The sequence below is a fragment of the Diadema antillarum genome, unplaced genomic scaffold, assembly GCF_040938485.1.
Source record: "Diadema antillarum isolate AM-2024a unplaced genomic scaffold, OU_Dant_1.0 scf00000082, whole genome shotgun sequence".
Classification (NCBI taxonomy): domain Eukaryota; kingdom Metazoa; phylum Echinodermata; class Echinoidea; order Diadematoida; family Diadematidae; genus Diadema; species Diadema antillarum.
Genome location: NW_027270971.1, coordinates 890,461 through 915,099, shown reverse-complemented (window position 1 = coordinate 915,099; position 24,639 = coordinate 890,461). Strand labels below are relative to the sequence as shown.

At 37.8% G+C, this 24,639-nt stretch overlaps 2 protein-coding genes across 2 annotated transcripts; one reads left to right on the top strand and one right to left on the bottom strand.

Annotated features, from left to right (window-relative positions):
* Positions 1 to 385: 385 nt before the first annotated feature.
* Positions 386 to 9,736, top strand: LOC139717759 (transmembrane protein 272-like). Its single transcript, XM_071629261.1, has 6 exons — positions 386 to 493; positions 3,577 to 3,682; positions 4,039 to 4,149; positions 7,170 to 7,229; positions 7,891 to 8,109; positions 9,386 to 9,736. Exons 2-6 carry the CDS (start codon positions 3,610 to 3,612, stop codon positions 9,565 to 9,567), a joined length of 645 nt encoding a protein of 214 aa, XP_071485362.1. The 5' UTR covers positions 386 to 493; positions 3,577 to 3,609; the 3' UTR covers positions 9,568 to 9,736.
* Positions 9,737 to 15,790: 6,054 nt separating this feature from the next.
* On the bottom strand, positions 15,791 to 17,937 carry LOC139717788 (4-galactosyl-N-acetylglucosaminide 3-alpha-L-fucosyltransferase FUT6-like). The gene is made up of 2 exons (XM_071629287.1): positions 17,814 to 17,937; positions 15,791 to 17,052 (listed from the first exon to the last, which is right to left on the bottom strand). The coding sequence occupies exons 1-2, from the start codon at positions 17,935 to 17,937 to the stop codon at positions 15,791 to 15,793; spliced, it is 1,386 nt and encodes a 461-aa protein (XP_071485388.1).
* Positions 17,938 to 24,639: the final 6,702 nt, after the last annotated feature.

Sequence of the window (24,639 nt, the reverse complement as noted above, 5' to 3'; positions counted from 1 at the left end):
AGAATCACTTCCTATTGTGTTATATTGGCCTTGCGTAGGTAAGTAAGTAGGTTATTACAATGATGTGTACTTGCAGTGCAGTCGAGAGGACCACAAAGTCCAATGGACAAGAACATACTGTTTCCCTGTCTCGTAAGCACAGGATAAATAGAGTGGATTTAATAATACGAAAATCAAACAAAAGAACAGAGCTTGTGTTGAACTGCAAACCACTGACGTCAAGCTCTTCACCGTGACATTGCTCAGCCTTGAAATACAGTCGTCCAGGCACGTTCCTTCATACTATACAGTGGAAACTTTTCCTCCTCTGATATTTGGAAAGCTGTTTATTGAAAAGAGAGCGATCTATTCAACCATGTCAGTCAGCCCTATGCCAGCAGTGGAGGTCTGTACTGTGTGATAACTTGTTGAGTGTTACCATTCGTGTACCCAACGCCATCCATCCACTGTTGTGCAGTTGACTTGTGTCTTCTCCCATTATACCAATAGTGTGGTAAGTCCAATGTATCCATTTCATTGTGTTACCGTGTTGTGTGACTGATGTTTACACTGAGTCTTCTTGTGTAATTCTAGCATAAATTACAAGTATTGAGATATAGAACACTAGCGAACTCCATTATTGACTGCGGAGGGAGTGCAAAGCTTACTACAAAATTTAGTTGCAAAATCGCAGTACATAAGAAAGCAGTGGATCTATTGCGTACAACAACCTAGAAGGACATACGCCGCTAATGATTAGTCTAGATCTAGATACTGGGAAGTGCGGATTCCGTACAGCAGAAATTACAGCAGCATAGAAATTAGTTTGATGAATTCAAAAGTCATACATTAAAAAAAAAAATAAATCCTGGTTAAATTCATGTGCCGCGATCGCTTAATATAAATTTACGTAATCAGTGTTGCCAACAATATTGGCACGATACTATGCCAAGGAAACCTGAAAAGAAAATTCCACGTAGATACTACTTGTATTTTAATAAAAAGCACTTAACTTAGCTGTTTCGGGAGGCAGAGGAAATAACTGGAAAATACACCCTTTCAGATTTGATATCACTAAGGAGGTGCAAGAGATCGCAACTGTCTTACTCCCCGTAACCCATGTTTGAACCCGCCACAAAAAAAAAAAAAAAAAAAAATTGAAGAATGTGCCGAATCGGGTCTGCCTCGCATTATAGGAAATAAGAAGATTCGGTTTCTCATTGCGTAATGACCATTCACTAAGGAATGTATGTCTTTATGATGGTAATTACTTTTCGCCATCCTTCCATTCGCTCTAAGTGCGACGGAGCATTAATACAATGAGCGATACATTAAGGAATGGTAAAGTTTTGGTTCAGATTGGAGATTTAGATTTTAACATTTTGTAAGATTATTAGAAACACTTTTGAAATGTTAATGGGCATACAGTTCTAAAAGGAATTCAAAGTTTATTTGTTTAAAACTGGTTTTGAAAAGCCTGAAATATCCAAAAACAAAGTAAAACAAAGCGGTCGTAATAAAAGTTGGGTCCCATCTATTATTAGGACCTCTTTGTTTTTGGATATCTCGGCCATTTCAAAATCAATTTTCATCAAATGAACTTTGAATTCCTTTTAGAATTGCATACACTTTGATATTGTATAAGAGGTTTCTAATTATCTTACAACAAAAAAGTTGAAAACCTGAAGCTACATCTCAACCAAAACTAGACCATCTCTTTAATGGCAGACATTGTACAGAAAGACAAGGGACGCGTCAATTATAGCCAACAGAACACGTAAGTGGGTGTTATCAACGCTCATTGGAAGGACTTACGGTATGTTCCCAACGAGTATGATTTTCTTTTTGATAACTTTATACATTCAATTTAGCTACATATCAGTCAACTGTATAGAGATTAGATTTCGCAGTTCTCCTTTTTTAACTCGATGAAATAACACTAATTGGTAAGTATATGGTGTTTTAAAAGGGAAAGGAAGTCCAACGGAATTGAAATGATGCCCATGTGTTTTTGAACGTCACCGCATCGAGTCAATAAAATAATTCCAGCCGAGATCATCTTTGCTTCATGTTGGACGACATGCAAGCTTTGAATCTTTCGTGAAAAAACTATAAAAAAAACAACCCCCCCCCAAAAAAAAAAAAAAACACAACCCCAAAAAACCCAAATCTCTACTATGTACTGAAGATTGTAGATAATGTGGACTCGTTCCTCCGATAGCGCGTCAATCAGGGAATGGGGGGGGGGGGGGGGGATTGGTGCTGTAAATGATCGCTTGTCATATCTAAATTCCTATACACTGATATTCTTTTTCGATTAAATTCGTTTATTTACATGATTAAAACATACCAATTTAAGGGAGATATAGGAATGCCTTTTAATGATTATGTGTTGGCAATTCCAATTAATAATCAGTTGTACATTAATAAGCTTTTGAAAATCGGCAACCGAAACAATATACATAATTACATTTATATATATAATAAACAATATTTATGTATATATATATATATATATAATGTGTATATATTATATATATAAAGAGAGAGAGAGAGAGAGAGAGAGAAAGCCACTCTATCTTATGAAACATCAGTCATTAATAGTATAAAAAAATAATAATACAGCACGAAACTACAAAATTATGGTTGTTTCGACATGATGGGATATAGACCAGGACCATGCGTTGAAATCGATAGTGCGCCGAAAGTACAAACACCGCACAGTGAAGATCTTCCTACTATCATAAGGGTATCTAATTAATGTTCAATTATGAATTCAGCTGTCATGACAACATTTACTTGTTCAGGAAAGAACTGTCTGTGAAATGAGCGACATCAAACCTTTAAGGTTCAACAAAGCCACTTCTGTACACGTATAGTTCTACATGAAATACCGCATATTTACAGCGGTTGTAAAAGGTGCCTCATAATGTCAAAAAGGACTAAGGGCTCACGTCCTGTCCCCTCTTTTTTATACGCTTTCATAAAGGGAGCTTGCAAAACTTTTCTGTGCATAATACTGTTGATACATTGATATCGCTATAATATATACATAACTGTTATGCACAATAAAGTGGACTTACAGTAAAAGCAGATGTAAATAAAAGCTATACCATTTCCACATCAAATTTCTCGCTTGTATACTTACGGAAGCATCATAATTCCGATTCCTTTTGTAATCTTAAGGAAAGCAAGACAACGATCCAAAAAAATCATCTCAACAAAAGAGTAACATTTCTATTTTTAATATAATAAAAAGCGATTTTATCTTGATACAAAATTATGCCATGTATAGTATGCACATTATAACTCAGAACTGTGAGAAAAGAGAATTAGGATACTCATGGGCCTTGAAAACTGAACAATGCTCTCTTGTTTACGCATTCATTTTAGGTCACCTCATTTTTCAAAGTTAGATTAGTTACGGTATACTGCCATTGCACAAAGCATCATGCGCCTTGAAGTGAGGCCACACGAAGGTAAAGTGACTATAACTTGCAAGGTGACAGCAAAGAGTACACCCAGGCGAAGCATAACACAGGAACCCGATTTAGCGCTTCTTTTGACAAGTATATATCCGATTATTCTGTATTTTAGAACGTAGAGCGTGCAGCGAAGGCCGAAGAAAAGATGGCGGAAGAAAAGGTGGCAGGAGAAAAGATGACTATTGAAGACCCACCGGCCTACAACGAAGCGAGCCAAGGTTGGTGATCTACTGAAATAACGGGGACCTCCCTAGTTACCATTTAGCAAATTGTAGAACTATTAATCGTGTTGATACACTTTATATACGCAGTTATTTTGAACAAGAAACCCGATTTTGGTCTATCTGTGTAGAGGTTTTCATCTTAAGGTCTGTAAGACGCCATGATCAATAATTAAGCGACGATCAATCATAAACTTAAAATGTGATATGTATGTACATGTTATATACATTTGTATATATATATATATATATATATATATATATATATATATATATACATATCTTTACTTATATGCAGTAATGTTCAACACACAGCTCCTGTTTCAATTAATTCTATTACTTCCTCTTTTCAGAGACGCCACCTTCATACCAGTCTCTCTTCGGTCAGATAAAGGATGTGCGCCAGAGCTCAAGTGGTCCCATCGACTTTTGTCGAAAAGTCGGAAGTTTGCTGCTCAACACACGTGAGTCATTGCTACACTTAATGTTCTGAGTAATTGAAGATGATATTGCACGTAGAATCCTCCTCTCTTGTCCCTGCCTATATAATTGTATAAACATATATTTCGCAAAATTTGCCTCCGTGGGTTAAATTCATTCATTTTTGTTTATTCTTTCATATTCATTAGCAGTCCCCTCCATTTCCAAACACCCTACATAATTACCATTCCTTTATGCAAGTACGTTAATTAATCCCATATGATTTGGTATGAATTTTGCTACGCTGGGAACAATATTGTACGTGCAGATGTAAATGTTTAGAATATTTTGTATTAGGTAATAATGCTGTGTTTATGATTGTTTGTTGGAAATGGAAAAAAAATGAATGGAATGAAGTGAAGTTGACTATCAACGGGAAACACGTTCTGTCATTACTGTGTGGCTCGTGGCATAAAGCCTTTACCACTGACGCCTATTATAATACGCTATACAATACTCGCAGTCTAGAATTCATAATCACTAGACCATCGCTAAACGCCCATTCTGCACCAACAGAAACTTGTCTACAGCCACCACTGGCCCAGCATGTTCACACTTTTTTAGGCTGACGAGTCGAGATGAAGTTGACATCATTACAGTTGTATATCGACAATGCTCGGCGGAAAGACTAATCGTTGCTCACGAACCAAAATGCACGATTAAAAGTTTGCCGGTGGCATGGATAAATATTCATGCTGAACAACAACAGCAGCAGCAACAACAATCGCTAATACTAAATATGTGTGTGATTTTATGAGAAAAACATAGGTGGACAAAGAAGAAAACAGCCTCTCTTATCTCTAGTTTGCTTCCAGTTTCATTATCTTGCGTCATTGATAGGGGAATTTCCCGCTAGTCGAAAGAGAGAAAAAAAAATCCTCGCCAAAATCGCTTTTGCTTGAAGCCGTGTAAAATCCCGACATTAGTCACGTTAAGGTTCCCTCACGTGGCATGCCGTTTGGAACCGTGTGACATTATATACTTGAGAAATTTTAACAGAAAAGATAAAATCGTCATGAAGCGGGAGAGATAGACACTGAGGAAAGGAAAGAGAAAAAAGCCCCGAAGGCATGAGACGGTACGATACGAAATGAACTTCATGATAATAATGACAGTTTAAATATTCGTTAGTAATACACACAATGACAGAATCTAGTATACGCCAGCGCTACTAAGAAAGATGCTCAAGGCACAGTATAGTTAAAGTGTTCATTGAGGTCAATGGAGAAAAAAAAAACAGATGAAAAGAGACAGCAGTAGTCTACAAAAAAAACAACAAACAAACAAACAAACAAGATTGATCATGTATGCCATCAGGCAGATCTTGAAAGATTCAACAGATGTGGGTTTTTTTTTCAAAATGTTGCTATTTATAGTGTATCCCAAAGCAACGACCCTACCTCCGCAATGACGACACTCTGAAAACCATTATCATCAGTACATTCATCTACTGGCTTTTGGCTGACTGCAAAATGAAGCTATGATATTTTACCGTACGCCTCGCTTACTTCTTTTCTTTTGCCCTTATTTTGAGTTGAAGTGCATGACCACAAACTGTTCAAGGTCGTATCTAATGCACTTAAAGAGATATATGGGTTAGAAAAGCTTCATGGAAAACCTACGCACAAATGATGGTTGCATATTATCATCAGAATGCATATGGTTCGAGGTTGTTACCAACCGTGACCACCAAAAGTTAGGGGATGAAAAGACAGCGGAAAGCCATAAAAAAAAACAAAGAGCCAAACAAGAGCCATAAACTCTGTGTGTGTGTGTGTGTGTGTGTGTGTGTGTTGTTGTTGTTTGATTTCATTTTCTTTCAACGGAAGACACATTAACAGTCTAGACTTTATAGTCAGATGAATTTCTAGCAAAATTCCGAAGGTACACAAGTTTATCAGGAAAAGAAACGAAACAAATAAGAAAACCTGGAATTATAAAACATTACAGAGGGCTTATGCTCGCATTTTCTAATGGCAAACGTGATATCTTGAAGCTTTTTTCATGAAATGAAAATTATGTCCATCATCATACTTTTTTTTAGATGATCACCATTATTGTATAAAAATAAAGAAATAAGACTCTTAAAAGCTCGGTATTGACCATTTCCTTAAAAACATTTTTCGATTCCAAAAGAGAAGATGCATCTAATGTGTGTCAGAGAAAGACTGTTGATGTATATCTCGTTTGATCTAAGCGGAGTTCGTTATCTTGAGAATAAAAATAAAACCATTTCCCCTTTATACTATCCAATGATTGCACTTCTTTATAGTGACGTAAATTACAAAGCAGCCTTGTTGCCTTTAACTTACGGCAATAAGAACAGCTTTTGATTCCATTTGCTCTAGACGTTACCCCACAATTTGGCAATTAGCACACTTTTGTATAATAACATTTTCCACGAGCAAGACACTCAACGGGTACTTAATATTTCAAAAGAAATATATTTCCCTCTTGAGAAAGTAATAATATCCTGTCATCATCATCATCATCATCATCATCATCATAGAATATTGTGAATTGTTGTGTGGCGTTCTTGGTTGTAATTACCCCTGTTTAAGAATTACATGTTTCTACAACTTTGCTTAGAAAAGTTGTGGGTTTTTTTTTTTTGTTCTACAGAAAACTTTGTAAAGGTCTGTTTATGTAGCTTACTTTTGACACTCTACAAAGGCAATATGCTAAGACACAATGCTTCGCAATGCATTCAGATCAGTCATGCAGGAAAAAAAAATATGATCACAACACCAAAGTGACGTCAGCAACATTTTTTTTTTTTTAAAGACAGCGATTCTTGACAGCTAGTTTCAAGAGACTTCAAATTCTACCGAGTTGTTGCCTTTTTCCACGTCGCAAGGTACAACAATTTTTCCTAAAGTACAGCAATTTAATGAGTCTGCCTTTTTGATATGAGTATGATATTAATGTGTTGTGGTTGAAAGGTATTCTAGTGTCTTTCTTTTATAGAATGATGCATGTTTTCTTGTCTGTTCCGTGCTTGCAGTTTTGGTGACAATTCTACTGGCCTTGGCGTTGGCGATACCCATCAGTATGATTGTTATTGGTGAGAGCAATCGATAGTATCGCATGCTTACAATAGAAAGGAAAAACTCAACTTCATTTATTAAGCGCATCAAATTTCGATTTCTTTGAAACGTTATCTTCAGAAATATCTTTTAATTCCAAGTGGAATAATGACCTACCATTACAGTTATATGTTTTCATGATTTTGTGAAATGGGTCTTTTCTCCTTAATCGATTAAGTATCCTATCTGGGGCACAATTGAACAAATAGTGAAATAATGTAATTTTGCTTTCTCGCAACGAAAACTTTTAGCAATACTGCCCCACTCGAAGATGCTTCTATAGAACATGTTGAGAACAGTTGAAGTCATGTTAAGTAAAGATATCATGAAATTTTATAGATATCAACGTGCATTGCACTGTTTGTAAAACGTCAAGTGCATAACGGTTCACTTCACTGTATTCCTAAATCACCACATGTCATGATCTTGTAGAAAGAAATGTTTCACAGGTATTCCGAAAATTAAGTTTAGGAAACTATTACTGTAAACCTCTTAATCTTCCTTCTAATCATTATCATTATAAAAGTTATCATTATTAATGTTATTGTTATTATCATTATTATTATCATATTATTTCTGATATTATTATCATTATCATTATTGTTGTTGTTGATTGTATTTCTTTCCTGAATATTAAAGGGGCGATCTACAAGGATGACTGCCCAGTGGAGAGGTTCATTCCAATCTTCCTGATCGTAGAGGGCGCCTTCCAGATCGTCAAGATCGTCCTGGACATGAAAGTGCGGATCCAACGTCAGAGGCTGCCCGAGGGAGATCGGGAATCCTTCCAGCCAAGTAAACCGGAGTTAGCCATCGGCCAACTTCTCAACTGCTTCCTCTTTGCCTTCTTCATCGCAGGTACTGTATACGTCGAGGGGTGTCGCTTTGGTTGTTGTTGTTGTCTATGGGGGTTCAAATTTCTCTTACACGCTCCACATCCAAAGAGCGCCCTTCAGACTACAGTACCTGTCTATAGCGGTAACCCCATAAGGGAGACCGCTATAGACAGGGTCGTTAACATGACTTTTCTTTTGCGGGTAATTGTGTTTAGTGGTCGCATATGGTAGGTGGTCGCTATAGACGGTGGTCGCTATAGAGGCAGGTTTGACTGTAATTGAAATGTATCAAACTCTCACTTAAATCTTTGCGACTTCATAAACAGGTAGCATTAAACATTTATTTCTTCGTGTACACATCCTCTTATTCCACGGAAACCAAGAACATTCTGGAACTAGATATTTATGAATAATAACGAAGAGCTTAAATGCAAAAACAGATTAACACTATTTTCGCCCGTTTGTCGTTGTTGTTTAAATAAGGTCATCATCAAATAGCGATAAATAAAATCTTCTCAATGGTACTGCCCTTGTAATACAACAATAAATGTTTTGGACATATCAAAATCATCACAGGATATATTTCAATCACGTCATAATCTTAGCGGTCAGACGGATCAGTTGCAATTGAATGATTAGTAAATTAAGTACATTCCTTTGCTTTTATTGATGTTTGTATTACCTCTTTTTTTTAAACCACCATGTTAAATGGAGCTATCCATACACGAATATTAAGTGACTTATTTGAATGAATACAAGTTTACCTTTTTTTTTTTTTGGTGATATATAATTAATATGTAATTGGAATGAATCAACAATAAGACCAGCTGTTAGTAAATGTCGTTCCTAAGCTTTAAAAAGCCTTTGACCAAAACCCAGTTTTCTACATGTTATTTAGTATTAGAAAGTAATGATATATCATCTGGTAACAACATGTGATAAATAATCAGTTGGGGCCACATGTTTATTAGAATTATGCGAAAACAAGTGCCAAATAGGCAAAAAGTAGGGTCAAATGGATGTCATGCTTAATGACCACAAAAATATGCCGCCTCCGTTTGGTTTCACAACGTTATGGCGGTATCATAACGCATTTAGAAGAAGTAAATATTGCTATTGGAATTCCCTTGTGAATTATGAAGTTTGTTACAAGAGCGATTGCCCCCCCCCCCCATCTATTTTGTATGTTTATTTATGTATAGTGTGTGGGAGGGTGCGTGTGGGTGTGTCTGTGTGGGTATGGTACTCAAGATAATATCTTGCTTGCGATTCCTATCCATCTAAACCAACCTCTGCAGGCAATGTGTGGGTATATCGAATCTACTCGCCCAACCTGAGCGACCCCACCCTGCCGGACTACTGCCAACGCACGTTGTACCTGTACTCCTTCTGGCTCATCACGTCGACGTACATTATTCTGGCTGCCTCCTGCTGTTGCGGCTGCCTTACGGTTGCCTTCGCCTCCTGCGCGTCGGGTTAACGCCTTCGATCTCATCAGAAACCGCACCGCGTACGACGTCAATGGTGTTTTACAGTGATTAGGGAGCTTTAGGTCTATATTTGTGACGCGGACGTTTGAGACAACGATTGCGTTGGCCGTTCTCCTCTCTCCTTGCATCCTGTCTGTACATCGTAGCTTTAAATCACGCAAGGACGCAACTGATAAAAAGTCAATGGCGCCCCCATATATGATCAGTTCATCAAATAGCTCTCTGCGTCGTGAATTTAGCGGACGCAAAGATAGTCCACAGAACGCAAAGTGAAAAATAAGACGACGTGAGATATAAATAGATAGATTTTGATAGACGATTTTGCGCATGCGCAGAGTAGTCCCCCCCCCCCCCCCGAACGTCCCCGTCGCGACAATCTAAGCTCCCTATAATGTCCCGACAGGACCACATGCAGCGCAGCCTGAAGGAATGACACACATTCGATAGCTGACTTTATAGAGGATTTGTATTTGGGTAGTCAGAGACGTAGGATAATGAAAGATAAGATCGCAAACAGGCAGATAGATCACGCTTTTGGGGAACGGTATATGAGTAGTTTCTATATATATAATGTACCCTATCCACTATATTCAGGTGTAGGATAGACATTATATTCTCATTGTATTCAAAGAAGGGAGAGACAGACAAAGAGAGAGAGAGCGAGAGAAAGATGTGCTTTCACGAAGAGATGACAAAGTTGCCAAGTTTGTAGTGGTCTTTGATATTAGAAAGGTAATGGATGATAAAGATTATAAGCACTGAAGTATGAAGAACACTCACTGTACAAACAGTGTAATACAGAAAGACACATTTACAGGCTAGACAAAAATATAGAAACATTTTTTTTTGTCGTGTTTCCCACCATTAGATGACATGGATGATATGATGCGCCAATGATTTATCAAGTATGTAAATGGCGACAACGAACTCATGCAGGAAAGAGTGAAACTGATTGATCGCCGCTGGCACTTCAGACAATGTTACAAGTCTGGAAAGATTCAAAGATTGATGCAAATCAAGAAATTGGAACAAATTACCACTTAAGTGCTGTTTCTTTATAACATATCTGACCCTGCATCATAAAATTAACAAAAAGTCGCCAGAATTGATTTTGGTTTATTAAGGACAGACTTCAAAAGAGCAGTGTCTAAGTTCTAAAATGAAATTATAGCTTGATACAAACTTTCTTAACCCAGCTATAAATAATGAAAAGACGGTTCATTCTCCGGAAAAGATTGAGCTGTGAAAGGAGGCTTTGAAGTGTAGGTCTATTCGAGCGCTTAATGCTACCCGGTAGAGCTCTGTGCAATGGATGGGAGTAGGGGACCACAGGGTACTACATTCGGTAGCATCTATGAAAGACCTATCAGATTAAGCCAAAATTTTGCTCGCTTATTATGTGCATTCTAGTCATGAATATATCAACTGTCAATGCAATACCGTCATCCCTTTAAAATCTATTAGAGTTGAAAATGAGTGTGTAAAAGCTTTTAAACAAAGGAAAAGAAAAATCAGCATGTAGTCCTATACTGAGCATCATATTCAAATTAACGCATTGCAACTTACATGTATTTACAAATACTATTCATCGAATAAACTCCCATTGTTTAGTATTTGAGTAGTAGCTATAGATCACGGGCATGAATTATTTAGGTTGGACTCTAAGCAACGACCTCCTGATTGCTAGATCATACTAGGCATCATATCAATACCTTCTGCTACAGGAGATCAGAACTAGCACTGGCTAGTGGATGGAAACTCGGTAAGTCTAGTGGATATGACGCCTGTCTAGCGATCGGGAGGTCGTTGGTTCGAGTTTAATCCTAGTATGTATGCCCAAGATTTTTATAACGCTTTCTACCAAAACACTGAATAATGAGGTTTTATCAACATCGATGAAAAGCAATAAGTCAGTTGAACTTTTTTAAATTTTCAATTTTGTTATTGTGATTGTTTGTTAGCATGTATGGGGATGGCAATAAAAGCAATATTAGTATGTCGTGGATGTAGGAAAGCGTTTTTACATGTGTGTGGTTATCATCAAAGCTCTATCTTTTTTTTATGGTCGGTTGATTAATGCGTCTGACGTTCGAGTTATCGTGATATTCACAGACAGCAACTTTGAGGTGAATATGCCATCAGAAACTTTGTCAAGGGCAATTATTGTTCAAGACATGTTTTACATTCTCCACTGTATTCACTGTTTTCGTTATCAAAATTAAGCAAGTAACTTGGTGTGTTTAGTTGTATGTATTTACCGTGTATAGCATAACAGGTAGCTACGTTGGTTACCTTATGTGACATTATAGAAAGCAAATTGAATTCAGAAAATGAATTATGCAAAATAGATTGTTCATAACTTATTGTGATTTCTTATTTATCAAACTGGAAATGTTCATCAAAAGTTTTATATTTGAAATTGTATTTACTTAGTTTTCCATTAAAATTTGCATTAATAGAAAACGAACATGTCCTGGCTGTGATGAAAGTTGTCATAATTTTAGGGAGGTAAAGAGCGACAAAAGAAAAAAACAGACTCTGAGTGAGAAGGACAGCAAGGAATTCCGTTACATATAACAATTTTATAATTATCAGGATATCTTGGCAACTTTGATAAAAATGCAATGGATGATGCACTCAGATGTTTCTTTGTTTCCCTGTGTTTGCGTTTGCTTGATATACCATATACCATATGCCAAGATGTAATTGAAATCCATTTCTTTTGAATTTTGTTATAATTTCAATTTTCAGTTTCATTTTTTTTTCTGCAACTTTTTCTTTTCCACGAATACAGTGTGCAAAAAAACAAAAAAAAAACAACCGCAGTTTCATTTTTTTCCAGCACTAGAAATGTTGGAAGGAACTCGGTATAATCATTATCTTTCTTACAAACATATACCCTGAAGTAGACACGTGACGCGTTGAAAATTCAATGCAGCCATAAAAAAAAAAAAATTGTTGGAAGCTAAACTCTTCTTTTTATCTCATACATGTATGTTGCTATATGTTTACACACACTCACACACACAAACACACACACACACACACACACACACACACTCACACACACACACACATGTATCTGTATACACGCACGCACACACGCATAATATATACAGATACATGTACGCACGCACACACACACACTATAAATGTATATATTTATATACAGTTAGCTTGGATCTAGTGAAACACATACAGGTTTCTCCTTGACAACTACATCGGGGTTCTTTTTTTTCCCAAAGATACAAGTGATTGTTGCCGTGTAGTCTCAAGTGCATGTCCTAGCACCATTCGGAAGATGATTATTCTTGTATTTAGCAGAATGGTATTATCTCTGCACAGTTTGTGTGTTCAACTTCTGTTAAAACGACCATTGAAACAAATTCAAATTCAAGTGCAATATCATTAGATTTGTTGATCACATTATCAATACGGAAACATGTAGAATGATCATCTGTACACCTCCTTAGCAAGTCTGAATAAAATCCGACGAGAAATAAGGCTCGTATAGCACATACAAGAAATAATTATGACATGGCATCCTTTAAAAGTCAGAACAATGAGGGCGCTGTCAATAACTACTTTTGTTACCTAGAGTACCCCCCCCCCCCCCACACACACAAACCGCCATAGCAAGTTTGAATAAAATCCAACGAGAAATGTTGCTGATAGAGCATAATAATATGCCATCCAAATCAGAACACTGAGGGTGCTATCATCACAAACTGTTGTATCGTGTAGAACGTAACGACCACCCATACACCCTCTTAGCCAGTCCGAATAATACCTGTTGAGTAACAATCAAGTTATTGAATAAATAAGTATTTTTGCAAATTTTTACCTGATGGTGACCTTTGACCTTGCAGAGGTGGAATAGTCTGGGTAGCATAACGAATAGGTATAGGCGTCTAGACTTGACTATGATGCACTGATACATAACTTTGGAAAAAAAAAAATCAGTCATGAAACATGGCGAGTATTGCACACACAAGCAGACCCTGAAAAACTTACCTTTTTGTATGTATAGACAGAACAAATAAGGGCGCCATCATCAAAACAATAGGCTTCTTCATTTTACCATAATATGACACTTTCATGCCAAATTTCAAAATGATCCAAGAAAGAACTGCAGCCGGTAGTGCGCTCATAAGAAAATCTATGCGGCGGACGCGGCGGCGGACGCGGCGACGGGCGGGCGGCGGCGGCAGAAGCGCCGTAACGAGGCCAAATCCGTAGTGTCCTCCGAACTCTTTACGGGGGGATACAAAAAAAATGATGAAAGCTGAAAAATGGGATACAGGAAAATATATATTCGACTCTGTTACACATCTCTATAAACTAAACTTTATGGCTGAGTGACAATGTTCTCAATAGATTGCCATACGATGTACTTTTGCTATACAACTTGATACAGTAGAGCACATTCAAACAACAAATAACATTTCGGATTTTATTTTTGTAATAATCTTATAATTATGTACCATACTTGTTATTGTCCACCGTGTGTTTAAAGTAAATACATCTACAGTTAACTAACACTTCATTTATATAAAAACACCTCATAAAAAGATTCAAATCAATGACACGTACCTTACCCATCAAACTTTCACATAAAGTGTTCATACTAGCTAACACGAAGTAATTGATTATTCGGCGTTTAATACTATGTAAAAATGCATAATCATTATTATTTTATCTCAACTATCCTGCAACTCACCCTTCTCAGAAAGAGCCAAGCACTGCTTTCTTCACTCTTTCAAACGAAATCTCTACCTGCTTCCAGCTGCATTACAACTGTCTAATATAATAATGATATTTATAACAAGAAGTATTTTACAAGATATTAGCAATTCATTTATGCGCATAGTATGTAATCATAATCTGTAAACTGTCAGTCTGGCAGCGGACAGGCATAATTACGACAGGGTGAAAATTAATGTTATTCAATATACCTCTGATCCATCGCCTCTAATTTGTGATTTTTCTATTAATCCAACATCTCTTCAGGTTGACGAGTTCTGCGGCTCCTCATTATAACTCTCTATCGCCCTCTATTCCTGATATATATTATATATATGAAGCATTACTGTTTTAGCATAAAATCTGGACATCAATAACCCCACGCAAATGCAGACACAACGTGGTATAATTTTGTCGCTTCACTTGCCATAATCATAATCTGTTATAATACATCACCAATATAAGAATGCAAAATGATATGCTTTATCCGAAAGCAACTTAGATTATCACACTATAGAGAATTAACTAGGAGCACCCATTACGAAATATGATAAAGAATGATTCTCTTCTGCAAACACTTCAAACACTTTTTATAAATAAAGTTGCATTGTAAATCAGCCTTTTCCGGCTTCTCGACCTTCACAATATTGGGTTGGTGCCCTATATCACTCTTCGCCCTTCGATTGGTTCACCGCTTTACACTCTCCTTTTTGAAAGAGCGTAAAATACAATTTATGTTGTACACGTACTACACTGTGTGGCAAGCGGCTCCAAAGTTATCTGTCCAACTTCTTCTGAGATTGGCACAGCAATGAGGTGCCCCGTAAAGTGCATGGTCAAGGACATGCCACATAACAAGGGAATATGTTTGCACCTGTCCACACTTTCCGACTTTGAGAAAAGCCATCATTCGTATCTTTCTTTTCAGTTTCTTTGGTCACATTAATCTCAGGGCCACATTACATGCCCCCCCCCCCCCGAAAAAAAAACCCTCCATTATCTTGCAATGCACTATGCTACTTATCACACCTGACTTGGACGTCATATCTACTATCTTCTCAGTTTAAATTCAAAACAACCTTCTTCTGTCTTCCCGTTCTCGGTTCAATGACATTGCTCCTGCGACTGTTATTGCTCCCATGAAATATCCGCACGTTATGCAAAACATAAATTCTACTCGCAAACAAAACCATAACCATCCTAATCCTAACATCGAACTAAACCTAAAACCGTATTACAAACCTAACCCTTTCCCTAAGTCCTTGGAGAAAATAAGACCGGAGCAATATTCGCAGGAGCAAAATGTCGTGTCATACCCGTCCTCAACCACCTTGAGTGTCTTGTCTGTGCGTGTGATAAGTTTAATATTTTGTCGTCTTGTAGGTCCTACAATTATCAAGTAGAGAGAAACAAAAAGCTAAGCTTTGCGACCTTTAGTTAAGCTTCAGTAGGTTGAGTTTAATCAAACTGCTATATAGGATACTGAGTTTTATTCGTACACGAACCGTACCACCACGTTTCCCAATCTTCGGGGAGCTTAGGAGGAGAGTAGGTCCCGTCTTTTATCTTCTCCTCGTCTGCCAGGAGCCGGGACACTATACTGCTACAAACCTGCTCTGGTTCCATTAGCCACCTCTCCACTGTTAGTTTGACGGATCCAAATTTCTTCCATTCGAAGAATTCGCTATATCGACTCTCGTCCTTCTCCAGCTCCAATAGATATTTGGCCAGTTCCTTAACTGATTTGAAGTCCTGCACGTGAATGAAGGAGTTGGGTGGAAGCACCTTTTCGTAGTCTTCGCGCGGTGGACCGTACACGACAGGAACAATGTCATTCAGGAAGGCATTTCCCCAGAGTTTTTCCGTTATGTACTCACGGCATTCGCTATTTTCCAAAGCCAAGTAGAACTTGTGCTTCCTTAGCTCTTGATTACATCGGTCATCTCTTGGACACGTTAAATACCCACACCTGCCGTACATACTAACGGGAATGTACTTGTTCAGTGCATATACGAAACCGTTTCGGTCCCAAGAGACAGAATCGCAATTTGACGCCATCCAAGCGATATGTTTAGTCCTATTGCGCAGCAAGCTCTGAATGTCTGTGGATCGCAGCTGAGGGATTTTTGGATCATACCTTCCGTAAGACCCGTAGAGGTGAGAGTTGAGCCTGTAAGTCATTATATAATCGTAACTGTTATTTCGATATTCAATGGGCGGTATTACGCGTTTATTGGTGTTCCTTGGAGATTCAAACGTGTAGAAAATCCATTTTTGACCTCGCGGTCTCTGTCGGTGAAATTCTGTCCAATTCCAAGCCTCACGATGATAAAGCAAAACGGCATCGCTCTTCTTAAAGCTCCCCATGTCGGTGTCTACAACTAACCTGAGACCACATGGTAGACCAGAACAAAAGAAGTCACCTGTGCGACCTGAGAAACTTCGGGTTAGGTTGGCCCACAGATGAATTTGCCGGTAACACGATCCATTTTTAAACAGAGCACTGTTCGTCATTTGACTTGGAATGATGACAGGTCGAGTCAATATCCCCTTTCTGACATTCGACATGCCGTGCCAGCGAGGATTGAAGGGAGGAACAGACCCAAAAGACAGAACGTAAAGAACAATGCAGCAAAAGATGCTACCGAAAATGAAGCAACTACTTCGCTTGTTGAAGACGCCAATGCTGAGATATTGGATACGGAGCATAGGCCGAACAACTGTGGCTGAATCTGCAAAAGCAAAAAAAAAAAAAAAAAAAAGAAAAAGAAGAAGAAGAAAAGATGTAAAATCAAAAGTAACCGAAAACATGGCGGTAACGTCAAGCTATAATACTTGAAAATCCAGTCAAAAGCAGAGGCCTACGCCAAAACAAGTGTGACATTGTCAGTGCCTTGTTAAATCTCCTGTATGGATATCCGACTTCTTCCTCCTAGTCTTTCTACCCCTGTCCCCTCTCCCTTGCCGAACTATCTCCCCTTACTTAACGGCAAGACGTGACAGTGGGATTGTTAACTGTATACGAGGATGAGCTGTGGAAGAGTGGCAGTAGGGCATGACTGTAACCAGCACTGAGCTGGGTGAGACGGTTACAGTTCGTTATTCCGAAGGTACGTTATTCCGAAGGTTCTTTTAATAGTCCGAAAGTTCGTTATTCCCAAGGTTAGTTATTCCGAAGATTCGTTATTCCGAAGGTTCGTTACGGACCTTATTTCATTTTCGAATAAACAAACCTTCGGAATAACGAACCCTATTTCATTTTCGGATTAACGAACCTTTGAAATAACGATCCCTATTTCATTTTCGGATAAACGAGTCTTCGGAATAGCGAACCATATTTCATTGACGGATTAACGAATCTCTAGAATAACGAACGTTCGGAATAACGCCACAAATGTTCGGATTAACGAATCCTTTTTCATTTTCGGATTAACTAATCTCTATGAAATGGAATTTGTGTGTTTCGGATTAACGAATCTTCGAAATAACGAACCTTCGGAATAACGAACAGAATCCGGGTGGGACAGTGGGACGTCCAAGTCAGGTTTCAGACCACAGAGCCGGATACCCTCAGCATGCTCTGTATGGTGTGCTGGAGGGGGAGGGGCCGGTGGCATGTCCGTTTTCGAGTAATGATAAAGTGGGAGCTCTTTAATATTAAGCTTGCAGGGGTGGAGGAAGTGGATGTGGAGTTGGTTGGGAGTGTTGAGAAAAATATGCGTATGTTCAATAAGTTGTGTTATGGGGCGTGCTCAGAGGAGGTTGGGATAAACAATGATAAAGCCTGTGGGTGGTGGAGGAGTGGGGAGAGTGAAGGGTGTGTTGGTCAGTCAGAGTCAAGGAAGGAGCGTTTGATGATCCAATTGAGGCGGAGGGACAGAGGAGGGAGAAAGCTCGTCTGAAAAGTCTGTATGAGGACTTGAAGAAGAGGTATGCAGATGTGAGGAGGGCTGAATATCAGGGTAAGAAGTGGAAGAGGATGAAGAGGGAGAGGAAGGAATTTTTATAGGAATCTGGACATTGTCACAAAGATGATGTTTGAGGAATGGGTATCAGGAAATATGGAGGGATCAAAGGAGGAACTGGAGGAGCATGTGTGACGGTCACATACTGTGATGAAAAGAGAGAGGAGTCTTTTGTTGAGGTACCAGTTGGAGGGCTGTTTAGGCCAGAGGTCAGCTTTGATCTAAGTGAATTGAAGTTGTGGGAAGTTGAAGCCGTAGTTAGGAAAGCCGGAGCTGGGAGGCCTAAAACTGCCACAACGACTGTGAAAAAGATCTTGTTTTGATCCCGAAATCCAAATATTTATCGATTTCACAATTTCACCCCGAGTTAAACCCCTCGACCTTTTATCCAGCGAAATCATGTCTGTGGTACTTACTCACACTACCTGCCATGATGATCCTGTAATAATCGTTCTCCAAGACCAATATACTCGTACTTCAGTGCACAATATCCTCTCTAATGCTATTACGATCCTGTACTGATCCACATCAGCCATCAACGTGCAACACACACACACCTACATTAAATTCACAGTCGAGTTATCATCAAATGTATGGAACTTGAGTGCACATTCATCAAAGAGCTAGAATAGTGTATTATCTACCATCCGGACAGAATGGTAGTATTCGACATTGACTATAAAGTGTACAACGTTACATGTCGGATGTCAGCATAATGTCCTTGCTCACTTTCCGTCTACGCACATCCTGCTCTGAATTATCGTTTTGTGCAGGATCCTGAAGTTCAAATAGAATGCACTCTGCCTAGTACAGCTGTTAAGTTTTCATTATCGTTGAAATTAAGCAAATAATGACTGAAGCATGGTGAATTTTTATCAATGTTAGTACACGCAATAACCTATGGCAACCTATGTGACCTCCAAATGTTACGGAATACCCCTGTGCATGCGTGTCACCAAGTAATTTCCAAGATTCCGTAACGAAGGATGGGCACCGTCTATACATCCCTCAAGGCCCCCTTGTATGGGATCGCTCTCCACCTCCGTATAATCTGTGAATCTAAGTACTGCATATGCAAATCAAACAACAAACAAATAAACTCTACCTACAAATGGTGTCTATGCGTGACCAAATTACAAACAAAGCATTAGCACATGAAAGTACAGGTGGAAGCCTGTGTCATTATCAAATGCGCATCTTTATAATCATTTATGAATTATTCAGATACTTTAATGATGCCGATAAATGCTAAGAAAACCCGTACAAACAACTCTGCAAAATAAATTAGCTTTAAATCTCTTCTCAAAACTTCCCGATTTCTCCAGCAGTAAAGAAATACAATAAAGCACTTTGTCCATCTTTTCCAGTCCTCTATAGAGCCTTTAACAGTGACCTTGCGTGAGTTTATGTTCTCATATATGCCACAACAAATGTTCAGAAACCTCGGAAACACAACGTGTGTCGATCAAAGAAAATGTAATGATGATAATAACAATGATAATTATATACTCTATAATTTTCTATAAACGTTCCTGTTCAAATGCGCTTTACTATTGAATCATTAATGGAAGTAGCAAGGTGTGTTTTTTTTTTTTTTTTTTTTTTTTAAGATGAGAGATTGCTTAAAGGGGGTGGCTAGTAACTGATCAGTGGGAATGCTGGGGGATAATTGTTCCAATCCTTGTGGGATTCATTTAAGAGTACATTATATATCTATTGTTGTGTGAAAATTATTTGCCTCAGAATGGTCTCATATTGAAGTAATATGCAAATTGATGTTTCCCGGTTAGCATGCCTGTACAGTGACGGATCATTAAACTGCACATTACTTAAATGTGTGACCATTCTGAAGCAAATAATTTTCACACAACAATAGATATATAATGTACTCTTAAATGAATCCCACAAGAATTGGAACAATCATCCCGCAGCATTCCCACTGATTCCCACCGATCAGTTACTAGCCATCCCCAAGTTTAACCAAAGCAGAAGTTGTTTTGGGTCACACAACCAAAACACTCCTTTGCAAACAGCCCAGGCAGCTAGAATAGAAGAAAAACGGCTTGGAGCAACAACTAGAGCACTCCCTGCACATGGCTTAAATTGAAATAAACTCCTCAAAATAAGTTCTGTAATTAAAGTTTGATCTATCATACTTCTCTTATACCCGCATTATCTTCATTAGATATGACATCAAAAGAAAGCCTGATTAATCATCTTTAAAATGACATTTCACTTGCTATGATTGGGTGTTCTTGGAATGAGCAAAACAGCTGAGTATGGGGACAGATCAGAGGTAAAAAGTCGCAACAATTCTGCTATTGATAATGTACAGTTTTGATGAAAAAAGGCCACAGGAATGAGCAATGCTGAAATGAGAGCACCTTCAAAAATTCCCATTTTCTAGACATTAGATGACTTTTTGGTCAACCTTTATGTTTAATTTCAATCTGCAGATACTACTGCAATTTTTGATTCATGGATGAGACCTGGAATCTAATGATAATCTCACAATGCATTCTTTTCAAGCACATTCCTTCCCTGAAACAACAGAGCAAACGGGAACTACACTGTTTGACATAACATGTTTGCTCCATTTTGCAACATTCCACATTTGACCTTTCCTCATGCTCAGTCATATTGTGCATTCCAGGAATGCACAATGTAGACAAGTGAGTTGTCGTTGTAAAGAAAATTAATCAGGCTTTCTTATGATGTCACATGCGAATGAAATGATGTAGTTTTAAGAGAGATATGATACATCAAATTGGACTTGCATAACTTTTTTTGGAGGAGTTTATAAAACGTAAGTTCTCACTCATCGACGGCACACTATCCATCGCATGGCAAACTGACACTATACACTGGTTTTGTTTTCTTTTCTTGTCTTTCGCCCTCTCACTCTCCCTCTCTCTTTCTCTTCCAATAAACACTGCATTTTTCCTTGTTGCCTTTTGGAAAGAAACATCGACCCTTCCTTTTATACGAGAAGACAGCAGAAAGATAATTGATAGTCATCGCTCGTGTGGAATCAAGCAGAAGGTTTCGAAACATTTCAAGAGGCATCTTGTTGAGTTAAAGTCTGAAAAATATGTCAATCTAATCTTTTAAAAAAATATGAGTGAGATGGTATAGCAGGAAGACAACTGATAGTCACCAACCATCACTCGCGCGGAATATAGCCGAAGGTTTTAAAAACATTTCAAAAGGCATCTTGGTGAGTTACAATCTGTAAGATATGTCGATCTAATGTGAAAAACACAATTGAAGACCATCAGTAATATATTTTTGTCATCACATCAACTTTGATCAACACATTCCATATTTACACTGCAAAAAGTCCGGTGTTAAGTATGAAACACCTAGCTGGTGTTAAATGTCCGGTGCTCATTCGTGGTGTTAGATTAACACCTCCGGGTGTCATTTCAAAATTTCAAATTGTTTTTTGAATAGTTTCTATGTTACTGCACTTCTTGTCAATTTTGAACTTCAACAAGACGATAAAGAATTTTCCGATAAATTACTTGATTTTTGAAAAAATGTGTAAACACATTTACACCACAGTAACACCAGTTGGTGTGGTCCCCTATTGAAGCTGGACGGGTGTTATACCATCGAAATTAACACCACCAATATCAAATCAACGCCATGCGGTGTCATTATTGAATTAACTCTAGCGCAGTGTCAAAAATATCACCAACCACAGTGTCAATTTAACACCACGAAATGCCAGGCGAACACTTTTTAACACCGTCACAATACATTTTCTACACCTGTGGGTGTGGTCCTCTATTGAAGTTTGATCGGTGTTAGATTTAACACCCATGGTGTTAAATCTAACACCGCTGTTTTTACAGTGTACTTGTGATGGAGGGTGATAAAAAGGAAAAAAAACACAATAACATTGCATAATTGATGCATTTTCGCCATGACAACAGACATAAATTGATTCCATGCAAAATACATTAACATACTTTGATTTTTTTGTCCATTTTCCCATATCATTTACACACAATGCAGTTTCATGTGATGCAAAATATGAAAAATACTACAATATCATCCTGTTAGGTAAACTGTCAATCTCTTGCAGTATATTGAAATTGAAATAAAAAGTTCAGAAAATTAATTGAAATAACTTTTTGCTTGGATTTATATCTTTTCTGATTTCCCATGGCTTTGATTCACATGAGGATAATCAATCTTTAGTATTTGCAAATAACAAAATGATCGCTTACGTACACGAGACTACTGTATGGTATGCCTATATCTATTCACATTTTATTGTACACTTATACACAGTGGTAAAGGCGTGCCCAATAGATGTGGTTGATCATTGCACTCATATACAATGACATGCAAAAACAACAACAACAACAACAACAACAACAACAACAACAACAACAACAACAACAAAATCCAAGCCAGGCGTTAACTCTAAAATCAAAAGAAATGGAAAAGTGGTAAGATGGAAAGAGTGAACTATATTTCCCAATGTAGTATAGGAATGGTGGAATCATGAAGGAATCTTGTAAGTGCTATTGCAGAATTCCGTTATTGGTTTACCTTGAATACTGTCAAAATTTGCCCATCCCTTTGCTCTTTATGGAACATGACGTTTGCATTACTTCATGTGTTCAGGTATCCGATCCATATTTATTATAATTTTGTACTTCCTATTTAGGTGATACGCTATCAGCGTATCACCTATTGTGATTGTCAAAATCTCTCTTTATTTCTTTTTATTCTTCTTTCTTTCTGGACAATTTTGTGTCATCAATATCTCAAGAATGACATTACGGAATAACATGACATTTTCAGGGAACATGTCTCATGACAATATCTAGCCACAATAAGGTTTTCATGACAGTAACATATCTATGACGTCGTCTAGGCGCCATTTTGTGATTTTTGGACCATGTTACATGATCGATCATAACTTCATAACTAAAGGTCATTTCTGTATCATTTTTTGTGGACATAAAGTTCAGGTCACGTTCTATCTTACTTCTTTTGATGCTAATTACCTAGGACATCATTAAGTGCGCGTAAGCGCGCGTCAAAATTTTAAAAGGCTCAAAACAACTTTCCAATGGGAAATCTCGAAGTTTCAGACAATTTTATGCGTTTCAAACAATTTTGCGCGTGCGCGTCCGTCCGCGCATTTTCGCGCGCACAGCGCGTCAGCAACATGAAAATACACTTTTTTTGACAGATTTGGATTCCTGATACTTTGAGCAACAATATCCATTGATTTCTAATCGATTCCTACAAATAACAAAGCAATGCACTTGCGTCAAAGTTCAAATTTCGCCTGCGCGTCTATGTGCAAATATAGTGAAAAAACATGTCTTTGTTTATTTCGCCATAGCTCTTTAAAACGTCAGGTGACCCTATGTTTTTATTGCATATTACAAAAGCATATAAATTGGACTTGACGTTTCAAGTATCATTATTTCCATAATTACATTATGACGTCATCATATCGTCATCTGAAATCAAAAAAGTGGAATTAATTTTTTTGAGGTACTGTTTCTGACATTCATTTGCTCGTATCTCTGTTGTTTAAGCTCAATATTATCCCAAATTCAGATATGTTGTACTTTGAACATTTGCCTTTCAAGTCCATGTCATGGTTTTGAAATTTGATGACGTCATCATGCTTTAAATTGTGTTTAAAGGTAAAGACGCAAAATCGGACAAGTTTACGTGTATTGTCTATGGGAGGTGATTTTTTTAGAAACCATGCATTGACTTGACAACGTTTAAGCACCTTTATCTCAGCTGATTTTGCTTCATTTCCTCTGAAACTTATTTATGTTGTAGATGTGACAATAAGCTGCAGTAATCATGCATTTTATTCTTTGAAATCTCCTCATGAGGTTGACAATTTTGCAATTTAAAACTGAAAATGAGAATGGAATGCGGACCAAACGATTCGTGATTCATCTTTCACGTACATAAGCTTACGTTCCTCTAATTTTCTCGTCGAGACGTATGGCCGAGTGGTTAGAGGCGTCGTCTTAGAAACGTGAGGTTGCACACGTACGGGTTCGATCCTCACAAGAGCACGAAAGAAAATAATAATTTTTTTTTAACTTTTTTTCTTCAATGGAGTACTACACCTTCGTCCATGTAGAAATCACGTTTGCATGTAAACACACCTATACGCACACACTCACACAGTATACCTTTGTTTTGCGTTGGAGACTGCATTACTTCGTCTGCTGCAAAATTATAGTTTTGCAGGTTGGGCTTTTCAAACTGATACAGTATACTGTAACAAAATGAAATTTGTTCATATCAATTCAGTAACACAATGTAGTCGTGGTTACTTTGTGCTGATTTATACATGTA

Excerpts from the sequence above, each read along its gene's own strand:
- LOC139717759 (XM_071629261.1), top strand. The coding sequence starts at position 3,610 with ATGGCGGAAGAAAAGGTGGCAGGAGAAAAGATGACTATTGAAGACCCA. Across the intron at positions 7,230-7,890 it reads CATCAGTATGATTGTTATTG|GGGCGATCTACAAGGATGAC; the intron begins GTGAGAGCAATC and ends TGAATATTAAAG. Across the intron at positions 8,110-9,385 it reads CTTTGCCTTCTTCATCGCAG|GCAATGTGTGGGTATATCGA; the intron begins GTACTGTATACG and ends CAACCTCTGCAG.
- LOC139717788 (XM_071629287.1), bottom strand. The coding sequence starts at position 17,937 with ATGCCACCGGCCCCTCCCCCTCCAGCACACCATACAGAGCATGCTGAG. Across the intron at positions 17,053-17,813 it reads TTCTGTTCGTTATTCCGAAG|ATTCAGCCACAGTTGTTCGG; the intron begins GTTCGTTATTTC and ends TTGCTTTTGCAG.